The sequence below is a fragment of the Xenopus laevis genome, chromosome 6L (genome assembly GCF_017654675.1).
Source record: "Xenopus laevis strain J_2021 chromosome 6L, Xenopus_laevis_v10.1, whole genome shotgun sequence".
NCBI classification, from domain to species: domain Eukaryota; kingdom Metazoa; phylum Chordata; class Amphibia; order Anura; family Pipidae; genus Xenopus; species Xenopus laevis.
This window is the reverse complement of record NC_054381.1, coordinates 145,173,361-145,190,811: the sequence shown is the minus strand read 5'-3', so window position 1 is coordinate 145,190,811 and position 17,451 is coordinate 145,173,361. Positions and strand designations below refer to the sequence as shown.

Here is a 17,451-nt window from a genome sequence, read left to right as displayed (position 1 = left end):
ATATATATATATATATATATATATATATATATATATATATATATATATATATATATATATATATACAAATATAAAATTTGAGTTATCCTATTTAATGTTTTGCTAAGTATTGCAATTAAAAACACATACATATTTATACAAGATAATAGATTTACCTGTAAGAGTACCATCCATATCAATTAAAACAACTTCATGTTCCCATCTGAATCCAGCTTTGTTTGGTGAATTAAAATACTGTATGCCATCAAATTTTGCGCTCCAGCCTCCACATCTGTCTATACAAAGTCCTGCAATCGATGTAATGCCTATGCTGGCACATCCTGGTCGATCAAAATTCATGAACTTTACAGATGACACAGTTAGTCCCTCATCAAATGGAAGAATTATACCTTTGGCAGTGCAATAATCAGAACCTAATCCGAGTTCATCAACATGTCCAACTATTTTTGTGTTCTTAATTAAAGCTCCACTTGTTTCTCCCCAGCCACCGACATGCTCTGAAATGACTCTCTTGGTTTCTATGCCAGCATCTTGATTATTTACCATTGTGAAATTGTGGAATTGAAGAGCTCCGCCATTCACCCACTCTGCCCCTTTCTGGCAGTTCCAGGTTGTCAGTGATTTAAAAGTAGCAGGTTGTGGAATACTGGAAGTGCAACCTCCGCCCACCTTTGGAAAGTATTCTTCAAAAATCCAGATTCCAAACCATCCTTGAGAGTGAACAGTGTTGTTATAAAATTCACCAAGAGGGACTTTTTTTTGACAAATGTTTGGGTCATAGGAGGGACCATCTGGATTATCATGCATTCTGTACCAGAAACCAAAGTGGGTACCGCCAGCCACTGCATTGTGCCTTACTGTGTTATTGGGGTTAGTTACCCAAAAAGCTGCTGGGGTGACATCATCATTTAAAAGACTGGTGCTTTGACGAACAAACACAGCCAAGTTATACTGAAGGATGTTCCCATGCTCGATTCCATCCTCAATAAAGAATGCTCCTCCCATAATGTCATATATTACAGTGTTTTCCACAAGAAGGTGATGGGTATTATGAATAGTAACAGCTCTGTTGTATGTCTGGTGAATGCCACAGCCTCGTACATATGACTTAAATTGAAGATCACCCATTAAATGCCAGTGTATTGGATAGCGCCCAAGTCTGAAAGCTTGTCCTGCATGGAATACCTACAGAATTCAATTAATGTATTAAGTTAGAGGAACAGAAAAATGTGTAACAATGTTATGGACTGAAATGGCACCATACATGCTATAAACCATCTAAACATTAGCACCATCAGAATTTTTTTTTCAGGAATTTCTTGATGACTAGAAACCATAATCTAATGGCTGCTAAAGGTAAAGATAAAGGCTAAAAAAGTTATTCCAAAGACATAACCATGTAGCGTATTAGGACTTAAAACCAGTACAGAGATAATGTTATTGTTGTTGATGATTTTCCTGTTGCTTACCTCCACATATTCTATTCTTCCAATGGACAAAAGTTGACTTGGCTGTGGAGCATGGAACATAATACAGCCGCCAAACTGATCACTTCCTACTTCTTCACCGAATCTTCCCTGGAAACAAGTTTGTGTAGCAAATTCACCTAAAGAAGGTTGAAAATTATACAAGCAATAAATATTAATTCCTTTTTTGATTCGTATCAAAATTCTTTAACATTTCCTATATAATATTAAGTTCGAGTCTTCTAAAAAGCAAATATAAACACAACCAACCTCCAGAAGTAATTGGTGTATGTTGCTGTTTGTGAGCTTCACTACACACAGCCATATGCCATGCAGACAGATAAGCCACAATGCTATTAAAGTTGACTGAAGATTACCATACATGGGTCAACATTATCTTATGACTCTGGACTTCGTTGACAGCTTATTGGCCAAAGTATGGCCACATTTTTATTTGTGTGACAAATATCTGGCTGGGGATCATGCAGATATTTATCGGACAGGTTTGAAAAGCCCTGTGCCCCTTTAATGTGTTCTTTCTAATAGTGTCTGCACAGCCTTGTGTTTTGTGTCATTAGTATATGTGTGACCAAACTGGGCAAAGATCCTATTGCTTGGTGAAACAGTGATTCTTTCCATGTAACACTAGCTTCACACCCCATTCCCATTTTGACTGTAAGGATATGGTCACAGAAGAAGACCAAATAGGGCATTCCCTGAAGGGTAAATAACTCATCTGCTACTACCTGGCAGCTGGCAGTTTTTATTTGGTTGTTACATATTTTTACCTAAAGGTCATAGCATGTATAATCAGACATAATGTTTCTTTAAAGCCACTAATAGTTACCAGTATCAAATCCATCTGGACAAGCTTGTATTTTGTCACTCCATTCAACGTTAGTAGACCCTCTCACAAGAATATTTCTCGTAAGAACACCAACTTCTGCCCTTGCGTCAAATACTGTGCCATCAGGAAGAGTGACTGATATCCCCAAGTGCTTGTAAGTTAAGGGCTGTGTTAGAGTCACAGTTTTACCATCTTGGGAGACGCTCAAGATTGTCATTTTCTCGTTTTCTTTCTGGCTGTGTCTTTTGCGGAAAAAGGTACAAAAAGTCACAAAAATATACAGTACATGTATGATTTTGGAATGAGCAAATTGCAAACATTTAAAATTTGTCATATATAACGCAATATTATGTACCTATTGCCCGTAGAGGCTATGACAATTTCATCTCCAGCCTTCCATGTCACATTTTTTTGCAAAATGAGAGTAGATGTTCCAGCTTCAGCTGTTTGTGCCAGACGAGTCCATGTTACAGGCACTGGCTGTCCTGGAAAACAATAAAGAATAATAGCAAGTCTTAAGCTGTCCATTTGGTTGGGCAGATTGGCCTATTTCAGCCATACTGCAGCTGCTCTTCACTTCCTGCTGTTCTAATTGGGCAGTGGTCCCAAATGAATTAAAAAGAATAAAACATACACATACATGTTCCTTCAGATAGTATACCAGAGGCTGATTAGCTGGCATAATGTACATTTTGGCCAATGCATGGCCACCATAAAATAAGCCTCACCAAACTCTTAATCACTGTGTCAAATAAAAGCAGGGATTCAGATCACAATCTTTTCCTAAATATAGTGAATTGTTCTAGCATTGAAATTAAATTATTGAATAAGAAAACTTGTTTTTTAATCAAGTGGAAACCATCATACCTGTCCAAATACAAAACTGAGTTTTTAAACCCAAAGGGGGTCATTATTATAAAGATTGCTAGGATCTGAATAGTAAAGAATTATACAACTATTGTTGCCAAGAAGAATGTCTATAAAGTCACATGACTTAAACAAGGGAGCAGAGTTCTACCTGAAAGCACATGAAGATATTTGAATGTTCTCCAAAGTTTTTTTAATGCTAGTCCACTTTAAATGCAATTTTACCATGTAGATCCAGTGTTCCTTGCCTCACAGCTAATGTCTTTGCACCATATACAGGCAGCTCAGGAGAACGTAAATGTCCATGCAAAGTAATTATGGCTTTGTGCTGGAATGGAGCATCTTCAGTTCCAATCTAGATGTTAACAAAGCAAATATACATAATACATACATATTTGTGACTGGGATGATTTGGTAGATGACCACCTATTTCATGCACACAGCATGTGTTAATAATTGGATACTATTTTCAAAAAGTGAACATAAAATTTACTCTATAAAATCCGACATGGCATGTTTCTGTTGTGGCTCTTGCTTGTTAATTCCTGTTTTGGCAGCCTAATGCATTATATCTTTCATAGGCTAGGTGGTAAAAGAACAGCTTATAGTGCCTTATGTAAATTGCAATTGCAATTTCCACAGATGCCAAAAAAGTTGTGATTGTATAGATATTTGTTTCTGCCGGAGATTAGGGGTATAGCTTTCCTGCTATTTGATAAATCCCCCCCCCCATATCTATTGCGAATAGGTATAATTTGAAGTCTACAAATCTTTTGACATGTCGCCCTAAGTCTTCTTTTATCATTGTACATTTTAGTTCCTTGCACTACATAATTCTTGTTACAACTTTGACACTGTTATTTTTGCCAACAGTTTTGTTTTACAGACCATTGGTAATTGCTAATAACAAAATGTAAAGGGGAATTTAATATCAGAAAAATGAATACAAAATAAAAGTAAGAGAGGGCAATGTGTACAAAATGAAGCAAAAGTTTGAACATTTTTGGGAAACTTTATGGGAAGACAATGCCATTTATTATGTTTTCGACATACAATATAAGATGTAGCAGACCCCAGTTGTTACTACCTGAAGAAGACCACCATCTGTAATCAGAATATTTTCTGCCTGTAGCTCAATGTCGGCTTCATCGAAGATCAAACTTCCACCTGTTATACGGGAAATTTAACAAAGTGAAACTGGTAGCACAGCCCAGCAGGAATAATACACACAGAGTAACTCAGATGTCTACTCATATAATATCTAACAAGTCTACAAACTAAACAGATTTGTCAAACAACTTCTTCCAGTTGTGATCAAGTGTCACTTTACCCTGAATCAGAAGCATCTTGAGCACTGGAGTGCTTTGGTCCAACAAGATGGTTTGTCCTTTTGTGATAACTGCCAGTGATCCTTCATCAGGAGGTGTGTCTCCTCCCCATGTGTATCTTGAAGACCAAACGTCAATGTAGAGGAAATCAGCATTATCCTGAAAAATATATATTTTGGTTTGCTAGTATTTGAGTATTTGCTAAAATAAATACAGCATAGAATGTGAAAGTATGATTAGCCATAGATCAGTACATCAAATAGACTTGATGTACTGTAAGACTGAAATATTACTGGACAATAGTTATCATTCTAAAATGTACAGTATTTTGAATTGTATCCCTTCTTACAGCTTTTGGATTTAAACTTCTGGAGCTGAAACCCCCCTTGTTCTTCATCTGAAGATCCCCATCCACTATGAGAAGATGAGATCTAATCTTGAGCAGTTTCATTTGTTCTTTTTTAGTTACCCAATAATTTAACCAATGTTCTCTAAAAATGATATAATAGGTACACTTACCATCTTGGCGAGTCCTTTTCCTTCAATCTTCACTTGCACCTTAGTATGTTGTGAAGGAGACTGAGCTCCAGTTACACATATAATATGCGTGCTATTGGCATATTGCACTCGGCAGTTTGCTTGTCCCACAGTAACTGTGATCTGGGAAATGTCTGTGCTGCAAATACATTTAAAAAACACATTATAACGTTAACAGGCTGAAATAATTATAATGTTAAATCGCTTCATTGATTGTTGTGTTGTATATCAGTTGCACTATGTGTATAAACAGCCATCAAAATCTGTAACCACAGTCTGAATACCTGAACTGGGAGCCAGTGATGGTGAGATTTGTCCCACCAGCTGTGCCACCTCTCTTAGGGGTCACATCACTTATTACAGGAGTCAGGGCAGAATTGTAGGTGAATGAGCTGTTCAGTTGGACAGTGTCATTTCCATTTGCAACCCGGACGTCACAGGCCAGTGTAGAGCCAGAAACTAGCAAAACAGAGGATGAGAATCAGTTACTACACATTTTATAACCAGAGTTCTTTTAAATGTATAGAATGCGTATAGTATTTATTAATGAACTAGTGTTCATTAAGAAATTTATGAATTGATGCATATTTAACTGAATAGCAATAGCTCTACAGGCATTAAGTCGGCTTACGATTCTGTTGAAAGGCCATCACTTTTTGCCAAACATATTTTTTCTTTTTACATTTTTTTTAACTCAATCCATAAATTATGAATGCCTGCTGAGAAACTCTTTGAAAACCCTTGGAGAGGACATAAGAGAGACCAAGTTTCTGTGTTCACAGAGAATTAGGCTACTGCCATGGCAGGTTCGCCATGGCAGCAAGAAACATACTAATCAATCACGATGGTACCACTAGATATTATATTTATGCTGTCCAATCATTAAGTAGAAAACCCACAGTTCAGATGATTTTAATTAAGACTTACCATTCTGTGGAGGAGCTGAACAAAACAGGGAGTTTGGGTTTGATTGGCTTCTGTCTACTCGGCATTCTGAGCTGCACACAAAGACCCTGGAATTCTGCTGGTCAAACCCAGATCCAGTGAGGGTGATTATCAATCCACCAGCAAAGCTTCCTACAAACAAACATTTTACAGATAGTTCATATGTTGTAGCAGCAATGGGTTCATCAAGAGATCCATATAATAAAAATTAGCTTTCTCAAGCAGTACAGCAGTTGCACAGTGCCATTTAAAGAAATATATATATATATATATATATATATATATATATATATATATATATATATATATATAGATATATATATAGATATATATATATATATATATATATATATATATATATATATATATATATATATATATATATATATATATATATATATAGCAGAAAAGTAGAAAATACCCGCACTCCTTCACTTGTATTTTTTTGCCGGGTGCTAGGTCAAATATAGTTATATATGAAAAAATGGCAGAAAGGACCAGCACTCCGTGTTCCAAAAAATTCAACGGTTTATTCAAAAACTCACAGTGTCTCCAACGTTTCGACCCTCTTTGGGGTCTTTATCAAGGATAAAATGCTGTGTGTTACAAATCTTTAAATACCCACAAGGGATTGTGGGTATTTAAAGATTTGTAACACACAGCATTTTATCCTTGATAAAGACCCCAAAGAGGGTCGAAACGTTGGAGACACTGTGAGTTTTTGAATAAACCGTTGAATTTTTTGGAACACGGAGTGCTGGTCCTTTCTGCCATTTTTTCATATATATATATATATATATCTATATATATATATATATATATATATCTTCCTCGATAGAGGAAGGAGGACTTCAAGTTACTGGGTAAACTTGCATAAGTCCTCACATGGTATATAGTTGGATGGCTACATAAAAAAATGGATGGTTTGCTGGATGACTTATGTGACTTACCCACATTTGGAGAGATATTTGTTAATGTCAGTTGATATTTAAACTGCATGTTGGACTTGGCAAATCCCTTCTCAGTTCTCAGTTTGACAGGGAAAGTTCCTCCAGAATTGTTACCCGTGGTGCACTGTAGCTGGTTATCAGATATTGTTGTTATAGTGCATGTTGTGTTGCCAATATTCACTGAAGTCATTGAGGCATCTGAACCAAATCCTGATCCAGAGATTGTAATTGCGGTTCCTGGTACACCTAGAATAAAAAATGCACATTTACCATGGACTATACCTCATAAACTAATAATGCCCTACTCACATTATCCTTGTGTAAACAGTGAAACAGCAGAACAGTAAATGTAATTTACTAATAGTGGGTGCACACTAGGTGCAAACTTGTGCAAAACACCATGCATAAAGCGTTTGCTCTTACATAATATTATGAACCAGTGCTCGCATCTACATATTGAAGGTGTAACAGTAACCTTTTATTGAAAGAGTCAGTGACTCTGCAAGGTAGCAATTGGAATTAAAGACTGAAAAGAAATATAATTAGAAGTTAAATTAGGGGGCATTCTAGGGGACACTCTGCATAACAATTTTATTTTTGCCTCTGTGTTTCTTTTTTTTTTAATTTACACTTTATCATCATCATTTATTTATTTATATAGTGCTGTCAAGATACGCAGTGCTTTATCCTTATTTTATTAAATAAATATAGAACATACCTGTGTTTGGAACAACTGAAGACACAATGGGGGTGTCACTCTGTGAATATGAGAAGCTCAGAGGTGGGTAAGTGATGGAACGCACACGTATGGACACTGTAACATTCACTGCCGCCATAGATGGAGGTGTAAGGCACTGAATGCTGCTTGGGGTCACTGACACAATTTGGCACAAAGCTGCACCAATCAGCACAGTGGTATTGAGAGGGTCAAATCCATTTCCTGTGATTGATAGGAGAGTGCCACCTTCAGTGCTTCCAGATGGAGTTAGAAGAGTTGCCTGTGCCGGGCTAGTTACAGTCAACTGCCCCTTTGCCAACCCTTTGCTTAAAACAATTACTTTCACAGTGTAAGTGCCCGCGGGAATAGAGTCAATAGTACATACTAGTTGTGTGTCATTGGAACTAATAACCTGTGCAAGCCAGTTGCCCACATAAACCAAAACATCGTTATTGCTGGTGCCCAATCCAGAACCAGTTATATACAATGTAGTAGAGTTATAGATAGAAGTAGGGGAGATGCTGCTCACAGTAGCTGAAACACTACTTATGTATGAAAAGGTGCAGGTTCCTTTGCACTGACTGACAATTCCATTTACTAGAACATTTACTTTGATATTCTGTAGTGTACCAGGGAGTGTATCACATATGATGTCTGTGTAGTTCACTGAAATGATAGTACAGCTCACACCAGAAATGACAGTGCTGCCGTTTATATTAGAAAACCCCGATCCATGTATGGTTAGTCTTGTGAATCCAGTGGTGGATCCGTTATTGGGCGTAACAGAATCAATGTGAGGCAGAAGAGCAAAGCGTCGATCCATTTCCTTGGCTATGGTGTTGATGGCATTTCCATAGTTATTCACTGTGAGGGAAACCAGCTCTGCAATCCCAACCAGCATGGAGTTCTGAGGGTCTACATTGCAGATCACAGTGTTCTGGTCTGCATAGGAAACAGTGCAAGGATATTTTCCAATTGTAACCTAAAAATGAATCAAAGTATGTATGAATAAATTGGAAGTCTTCATCATATCGCTATAAAATAGACTGATTAATTAGCATAAGTAGACTTTTTCACATCTCATCCCTTTATCACAGTGGGTGGCTTCCCACCAATCACCCTCTCTCACCCACCACAAATCTGCCTATTCTTTTTCACCAAGCTCTTTTCAACACCCCCATTCAATATTGTATTCTGTTCTGCTATCCACAGCTCCTTACTTCTCCAGATAGGCCTGAGACATTGATAGTGACAGCATGCAATTGGAGAAATGGTCTTACTACTCAATAAAGTCAACAGTGCCACACTTACACTGATCGACTTGTTGAAGCGTCGGGTGCACAGCTGTGTTCCTCTCTGTAAAGGTGAGTATCACCTTATAATAATAAATCCAGCAGCACTCCGATAAGTGAATCAAATATTAATTCATTCCACTAGCAAAGCAATGTTTCAGGCGGAACCAGCCCATTATCAAGTCAAGTGAACAGCTCACTTGGTCTGATAAAGGGCTGGTACAGCCCAAAATGTTGCTTTGCTGGTGTCATGAATAAATATTTGATTCACTTATCGGAGTGCTGTTGGATTTATTAGTATACCATGGTCTTAATACTCACTCACACTGTTTGCTGGTACTAATGATTTTTTATTGAGCTACAGACTCAGAATACTAATTGGCAGGTTAGTATTCACATACATCCATGACATGGCAAGTGAGCTTACATATTTTGTAAAAACTAGGGTACTGTCACCTGTGCACTGGCAATCATTCTCCTTCTTTTTGCATGCAAATAATGGCTTTTTATCATTTCTACCTGTTGGTCGACTCCAGAATGTAGGTTGGACTGAAGGCTAACACAGGGGTAGTTTTAAGATTATCAATGTTACAGTGTAGGTTAGACCAAGTGCTGGTGATTCGTTTGTTTCTAAGTTAGTCAACATATTTATAACGGTAATGACATTCTTTGGTAGTGATTATTGTTCATAAGTTCTAGACATCTACTGTATATATAGATGGCCTCCATCCATTCCGTTATATACCTGATTGGCACACTCAGTATCACTGAATCCAGTTCCATTGATGGTTATTGAGTCACGTATTGTTCCAAATGAAGGGCTAATTCTGGTTATGGAAGGTGAGAAACAGCTTGAAAACCCAAATGAGAGGGAATTATTGGAAGTGATATTTGAAAGTTGAGGACATGTTGGCTCTGGTGCTATGCAATTGTCCACCCCTCTTGACAGACGTAGAGCTGTAGCTGTTTAAGTATATTAAAAGAATTTACAGTATATTTAATATTTCTCTGGAAAAAGAATCTAACAAACAATAGAGTATGGCTAATCCACTTAATTTGATCCTTGGCCCATACAGTCTACCTTGGTGGTGTGATTACATTCGGCCCTGAATAATTCAATTGACTTGGATTCCATAATCATATTTTAACAGATTAAGAGGCTGGCATATTAAAATTCAAGTTTGTTTTTTTTTGCAAACATGAAACAATATTTCATATTTGTAAGTCATGTAAAAAAATTGCCTCAGCTGTTAAAATTATTAATTTGAAATGTTACCACCTACAATCTGTTGAGATGCCATTAAAAGTAATAAATATGTCCCTATATTAAGTTGCATAATTATATTGTACACATTACCTGGGTTGTACTGAGCTTCTATCCCTCCAACAGACACATACAAGGCACTGCTCTTTTCTCGAGCTGGAGATACATAGACAACTCCTTGTAGGAAGATTGTTCTGGCATCATTGACATAACCACTGCTGTAATAATAGGTTCCTGGAGATGTGAACTGGTAGGAGAAGACACCTGCACTCAACAGAAGAAAATATAACATTGTCACCTTTAAGAACAAGTCACAGTTAAAGAGATACTTAACCATAATATTTTAGTATGAAGTAATGTAGATAGTTATATTCTAAAACACTATGCCAGTGTAGGCATTCCCTTGTGGCATACACAGGGCCTTATTTATCAAATTCCAAAAATCCGAGTTTTTAAATAAAAAAAATTCCGACCAAACTAGAATCCACGATTGCACCTTTTTATTATTTTTTAATCGGATCGGGGGGAAATTCGATAAAGTCGAGCAAAAATCCGAATTGTATGACTTTTTCAGATTTTTTTTTCGGCTAAATCCAGTGCAGACCTCAGCAACTTCCAAATAGGATAGGGGCCTCTCTCATTGACTTGTATACAACCTCGGCAGGTCTGAGATGGAGGATTTTCGGATTTAGACTTTTGCCATGCTCGGGGTATAATAAATCACGGAAAATTTGAGGGTTTTTTTTTCGACTACAAATTTGGATTTTATAGTAAAAAAACCTAACATTTTTCGAGTTTATTGCATTCAGTCTTAATAAATAACCCCCTAATTGTTGGTATAGAGGCTTTTTAAGTTGCTAGTGGAAAAACTAATGATAAGCATTATCAAGATAAATTAAAATTGAAAAAAATTTAAATTAATTTTTGATTTTTGAAAATGCTCTGCATACTTTTAAATACTACGACTTATTAACAACAAAAATATCAGTAATCACGATAATAAAAATACTTTTTTATTAGCAGGAACTATATTAAAAACAATATTTGTGGATACATCTAAATTTACAGATACTAGTTTGATAAAAGCCATACCAGATGGTGATTTGGTGGTCCCACTGATAAATGTTTTGCCATCGTAAGTTACATTTGCAGGGTCTGAGACAGAGAAGACTCTATATCCAATTCCTGTGAGGAAGAGCTGTGGTTTCCATGTCCATACCACCGTATCCCCAATAGAAATATCCACCCTTGCTGGCAGCCAAGCATATCCACTTCCGTACACTGAAAGGAAGTCGTGTAAGTGTAATGTAATCATCAAAACAGTTCAACAATATACTTGAAATAAGCTCAAGCCATGTTACACCCACAATTATCATTTGGATAAAACAGTATTAATAAAGTTTAAAACTATACTATCGCTTCTATAACATTCCAATTCAAATGACACTGGAGTTGTATGCAGTGGATTTACCAGTGTAAAAATATGTATTTAATAATAATAATTATATATATATATATATATTTATATACATATATCAGATGTAATCTGATAGATAAGAAGCAACGTGGATCCCGAAAAAAATACTAAATGAATGGAAGTGTTTTTTAGTTGAATTTCAGTTAATTTGGGTCAAAACACAAAGGGACAGATTTAGCAAGGGTCGAATTTCGAGGGTTAAAACCCTCAAATTTGACCCTCGAAGTTAAATCCTTTGAATTCAAATATCGATAAAATACTTCGAACCGAACGTTTTTAATCGATCGACCAAAGGATTTTTATTCGATCAAAAAAAGGTTAGAAAAGTTCTGGGGAAGGTCCCCATAGGCCAGGGGTCCCCAACCTTTAGAACCTGTGAGCAACATTCAGAAGTAAAAGGAGTTGTGGAGCAACACAAGCATGAAAAATGTTCCTGGGGTGCCAAATAAGGGCTGTGATTGGACATTTAATAGCCCCTATGTGGATTATCAACCTATATTGAGGCTCTGTATGGCAGTAAAACTGGTTTATATGCAACTAAAACTTGCCTCCAAGCTTGGAATTCAAAAATAAGCACCTGTTTTTAGGTCACTGAGAGCAACATCCAAGGGGTTGGAGAGCAACATGTTGCTCGCGAGCTACTGGTTGGGGACCACTGCCATAGGCTAACATTACAGCTCTGTAGGTTTAAAGTGGCGAAGTATGAAGTCGAAGTATTTTTGAAAGAGACAGTAATTATCGAATGGTCGAATAGTCGAACGATTTTTACTTCAAATCGTTCAAATCATTTGATTCGATTGAATTCGATCGAATTTGACCCATTCAATGGTCGAATTGCCCAAAAAATACTTTGAAATTCGAATTTTTTTTTCATTCAAATTCTTCACTCGAGCTTAATAAATCTGCCCCATATTGTGTTATGGCTTTCTTTCATTACATAGCTTTAACAAAATAGCTTTAACAAACTCTCGATCTGCCCCTTCTAGCCAGTGGATGGTGTTCCTGTTCTGAATGCTAATTAATTTTAAGTCTGAGAACCTATGTATTATTGTATCTGTCCTAGACATCTTTCAAATCAGTGACCTTATCTATTACACTGCCTTTAATGGAGTGTAGTCTACACTACCAGCAAGGATTCTCACTATAACTTGATTTCAAGATTTCCCATTTACATTACTTTATACATTTATACATTTTAAGCAGCCATTGTGCATGGTACAAACAATATACACTAACATACAGAAGGCTTCCTAAAAATCAATAGCAACGAAAGTGAAGGTTTCCTAGTCCACAAACCTGGGTCTTTTCCATCATTTGTCACAGTAAATACTTTGCCTGGACTTTGAATAGTACAAAATAATCCACTTTCTGAACTGGAGGTGATTTTGCATGGAACAGCTCCTGCATTCAATAAAACATTATTAATTAAAATTAATGTAAAGTAAATGTAATCATCCTGTAAACATTTTATGTTTATAAATGTATTGCATCAAACAATTTAATATGAACATATGGAATGTGTTTATTTCGTATACTCAATACCAACATCTTAATGAATGCGGAGAACAGAGGGGCCTTTATAGCTTCTATAACTTTAAAATAAAAGAAAATCCAAACTAATGGAGAACTAGAAATACTAGACTGGTACTGTGTATTACAACAAAAATATGATGAACAATGAGCTTCATGTCTATTGGACTCTATAAGAGCAAGTCTTTGCCAAAACCTAGCAACTCCACACTATGGAGTTTGGGGGCCAGAACATCATATGTGATTGTGCAAAACCTATATATGTACATAAACATGTAAAGAGAGGAAAGCTTGATAATTTGACTGTAGTTAAGATCATAAAGATTGTTTTTGAATATCTCCAAATCCATACAAGTAAAAGGGAGAGGCTTAAAATAGTGATGATAGTGTTTGAAGCAGGATCATAGTTTGTATAATGCCAGAAAGCTCTTGTAGGATACACATAGTGTATTTATCTATAGCATCTAATATCTATCTATGGGACACATTCAATGGGAGAATTGTCACCAGCGATTACTTCGCCACACTTTGCGCCTCTTCGCCAGGTGAAAATTCCTTACCACTACACTAAAATGCGAAATAGCGTCTCAGCAGCCGAACGCTGGCAAATTTTCACTAGCGTTACTTCCGATGGGCTAGCGAATTTTCACTAGCATTCATTTCTGCCTAGCAAAACTTCACTAGCACTCTTGCACTTAGGTCAATTTAAATAGAGAGGGTACCTAAAATTCGTATGGACGTCTTTATTAGTAATGTTGGTGCAAATGCTTGAAGTGGCCACTTTTTTAAACACATGTTCAATGAGCCATAATAAAGACAAAAGATATCTTCTAATATCCTAGACATAAGCCCAGCCTTAAACAAATGTGACATGCCCCTCAAATTAGTTTCAAAAAATTCCTCACACATAAATCTTTAATAGTTCAGACTTTTGAAAGTAATCCTGCTTTAAAAAAATGAAAAGTTGCCAGTGTTTTTTTTACAACTTTAAAGCATTTCCGGCATACAGGATATGATGTCACTGACATAAGACTGAAGAAGATGTAGCTTTGTTTTATCAGTTTGCCTGGTCTGAAGTGGCTCTGGCGGAAGAGGTAACGCTCAGTAAAATTTGCATCTTAGTGAATTTGTGGAGTAACGACCGTTCTACAAGTCACCTGGCGATAGGTAACGACAGTCTAGTTCGCTAGCGATTTGTCCTCTATGCCTTTTAGTGAATTGGTGATGTCCCTGCGGATGAGATTTTTAGTGCATTGTCGCTAGCGACGGCCACTTCGCCCTTTAGTGATTCTGCCCCTATATCTTCTATAGAAGCTCTCCAGGTTTTAGCTGCTGAATTTCTTCATTCAAATTTAGAGATTTTTTTATGATTGATAAATCTTGAAAATTCAGGCTTGGAAGACTCAAAGTAATAAAAAATTATATCTACTGTAAGTGCTTTCTTGAATTGTAGAAGAAATTAGATCTTGAATTGTAGATAATAGTAATGTTGCCTTGTTAATAAATACAGGGGGTGGGTATCCACACAATTTACATGTTTATAGATGAAATATGAACACATACCTATTTGCACAACATTGTTTGTCTGATTAGTGCTAAATCCAGAACCTGTCACTGTAATCTGAGTTCCTCCATAGAGAGAGCCAAACTTTGGATGGATGCTGTTAACTTTTAGGACATAAGTAATGGAGGATTTGTCCGGTGAACTAAAAATGAATTAAAGAAATGAAAACAGAACCCTTAATGCAATTTTCGCAGTTTTTTATTACAATTCTGTGATACTTTATAAGGTGACCTCAGTCAAAGTACTAGTGTGTTGAATAGCTAGAAAATAAGTTATATGAACTTATCATAGGATCAAAATTAAGAGGGAGAATAATGTGTAGAATGACATATTTAATATATATATCTGCATGGTTACCTGTCTGATGCAAATCCCAAATTATCCACAAGCACCAAAATACTGTACTGCCCAGGAAGGTTAGAGGGCAATGTGCATGTAATATTTGACGTGTTCCACTGAAGTATTTGGCATGTCACGTTTCCAATAAGAACTGCGCTGTTGGGTGACTGGCTACCAAAACTATTTCCAAAGATCGTCAGAGCTGCACCACCTACCAAGAAACATAAATCAGCAGACATTTAACAGAAGAACAAAGAAAATTATAATTCCAGTTACAACTTTTTGAATCCAAAGACAGCTATGTAATAAAATACTTTCCTGTCTAGCTTCATTTCAGATGAAAAGCTCAAAAAAAAATTAATTATTTTTGGAATGTGATGAAAACTTCCCAATGAGAGCATATCACTTAATCACTTTTATTTTTTTCTCTGGGGAACATAAATTTGATAAACCAAAAATAAAAAGGAATAGATGACAGAACTAAAACAAAGAATGACTCAACTAGACATAATGGACGGGCTTGACCCTTGGAAAAATGTTCCACCAAGAATGATAAATGCATGGTTTATTGGACAGGAGGACAATCCTCAGATCAACATTTGGGAATTCATTAGTTCATACTATGTAAGTTGGTTGGAACCTTGAATATGTTACAGTATCATCCGGAGCTTTAAGAAGACCAACCTATGGTCTTTCAGATGTTGGTGCCTTACAAATCATAAGATGCTTGTCTAATGTTCATGTTTAGGTCTACAGAGCAGAGGCCAGTTCTAGCCTTACAAATTATTGTCAAAATATTTATTTAATGATACTGTAAATTTTAGATTTCTGGACAGCAATTTTCTAAGTCATAGTTTAATACAGAATTTCAAAATATTGAAATGACAAATTTGTTCTTAACGCCTTACCCAAAATGCTGCTGGTGTTGGAGCTGATTGCCGTTATCTCTGGTGTGAAGGAGGCGCTGTAGTTGAATGAGCTTGGTAACGTTGCAGAATATCCATTAGTAAGAACAACCACATCGACAGATCCTCCTGATTGCTGTAAAGGGATTAATTAAAATGCCTATTAACTTTACCATGTAGAGAAAGCCTGGAGTCTCCAGTGGAACAATGCATCAGGCCCAACAAAAATATTTCGTGCACAAAACATTTTTTGTGCCATTTTCTTGACAATGCAACAGAGATACTACCAGCTCCAGTTTTTTCCTTTTTGTGCACTTGCTGCTGTCTTCAGATGACAACTGGTTGGGCCAATTTGTGCTTATCTGACCTTCATTGCCCTTATCTCCTTTGCACCTCACTACACCTCATCTCTTGTCATTCTATATGCTGCTGGCTGAATCCTCTGCTCCTCTCAGAGCAACCGCTTGGTTGCACCCCTCACTACTACTGCTGTTTCCCATGTCAAACCCTTCTGTCTTGCTGCTCTTTTTATTTGGAATGTCAATCCTGAATTTCTCGGGATGGAGAATCCTTCCTCTTGGAGCACTTGCATAACACCTGAACTGTATATGGCAGTGTCACTCACTGTAGCCTATAACACTTAATATCCCTCTGATTTGTGTCTGTATGTCTCCCTCCCATTTGGACTGTAAGCCCTATGGGGCAGGGACCTCCATCCTTTTGTCTCCTTGACAATAAGCACTTAATATGTATTGCAACTATACATTGTATTTATGTGTATATCAATATCAGACCCTATATTGCTAGCTTTGCTATAAATCTTTAGCCACCAGTTCAGTACATTAGACATATATTTACCGCTTGAGTCCGACACTGGATTGTTGTTAAATTTGCAAAAAGAACATTACACTTTTTGCTTCCAAACTGGACATTTGATCCTTCACTAAATCCAGTTCCAGTTAATGTTACAAGTGTCCCCCCTAAATTAAAACAAAAGAGATAAGGGGCTTTAGCTAATGACATACTGAAAATAAATAAATAGAAAAAAATTATATATATATATATATAAATATATATATATCTATAAATTCACAAAGTACCTGCACTCCTTCCTTGTTAGACAAAAGTGGGTGCTTGGTCAATCGGAGTATACAGAGGTTCAAAATGGACCAGCACATCAAATCTTCAATCAGAAAAAAGGTTTATTTCAACATCACTCATGTGTCCAACGTTTCAGCCCACATTATCCTTGATAAAGGCCCTAATGTGGACCGAAACGTTGGACACATGAGTGATGTTGAAATAAACCTTTTTTTCTGATTGAAGATTTGGTGTGCTGGTCCATTTTGAACATTATATATATATATACATATATATATATATATATATATATATATATATATATATATTATAACAAATCAC

At 36.4% G+C, this 17,451-nt stretch overlaps 1 protein-coding gene across 4 annotated transcripts in view; it reads right to left on the bottom strand.

Annotated features, from left to right (window-relative positions):
- LOC108719383 (fibrocystin-L) overlaps positions 1-17,451 on the bottom strand; it is a 112,772-nt gene that overhangs the window by 36,549 nt on the left and 58,772 nt on the right. For all 4 annotated transcript variants that reach the window (XM_018268211.2, XM_041566612.1, XM_018268213.2 and 1 more), the window contains exons 31-50: positions 16,888-17,009; positions 16,033-16,165; positions 15,143-15,335; positions 14,785-14,927; positions 12,988-13,092; positions 11,307-11,495; positions 10,308-10,478; positions 9,696-9,913; positions 7,659-8,640; positions 6,941-7,186; positions 5,973-6,122; positions 5,330-5,504; positions 5,028-5,184; positions 4,511-4,667; positions 4,268-4,347; positions 3,406-3,535; positions 2,669-2,798; positions 2,314-2,555; positions 1,470-1,606; positions 156-1,185 (exon numbers count right to left, since the gene is read on the bottom strand). In XM_018268211.2, the coding sequence (XP_018123700.1) occupies positions 156-1,185; positions 1,470-1,606; positions 2,314-2,555; positions 2,669-2,798; positions 3,406-3,535; positions 4,268-4,347; positions 4,511-4,667; positions 5,028-5,184; positions 5,330-5,504; positions 5,973-6,122; positions 6,941-7,186; positions 7,659-8,640; positions 9,696-9,913; positions 10,308-10,478; positions 11,307-11,495; positions 12,988-13,092; positions 14,785-14,927; positions 15,143-15,335; positions 16,033-16,165; positions 16,888-17,009 (4,890 nt within the window). The remainder of the gene's footprint in view (positions 1-155; positions 1,186-1,469; positions 1,607-2,313; positions 2,556-2,668; positions 2,799-3,405; positions 3,536-4,267; positions 4,348-4,510; positions 4,668-5,027; positions 5,185-5,329; positions 5,505-5,972; positions 6,123-6,940; positions 7,187-7,658; positions 8,641-9,695; positions 9,914-10,307; positions 10,479-11,306; positions 11,496-12,987; positions 13,093-14,784; positions 14,928-15,142; positions 15,336-16,032; positions 16,166-16,887; positions 17,010-17,451) is intronic.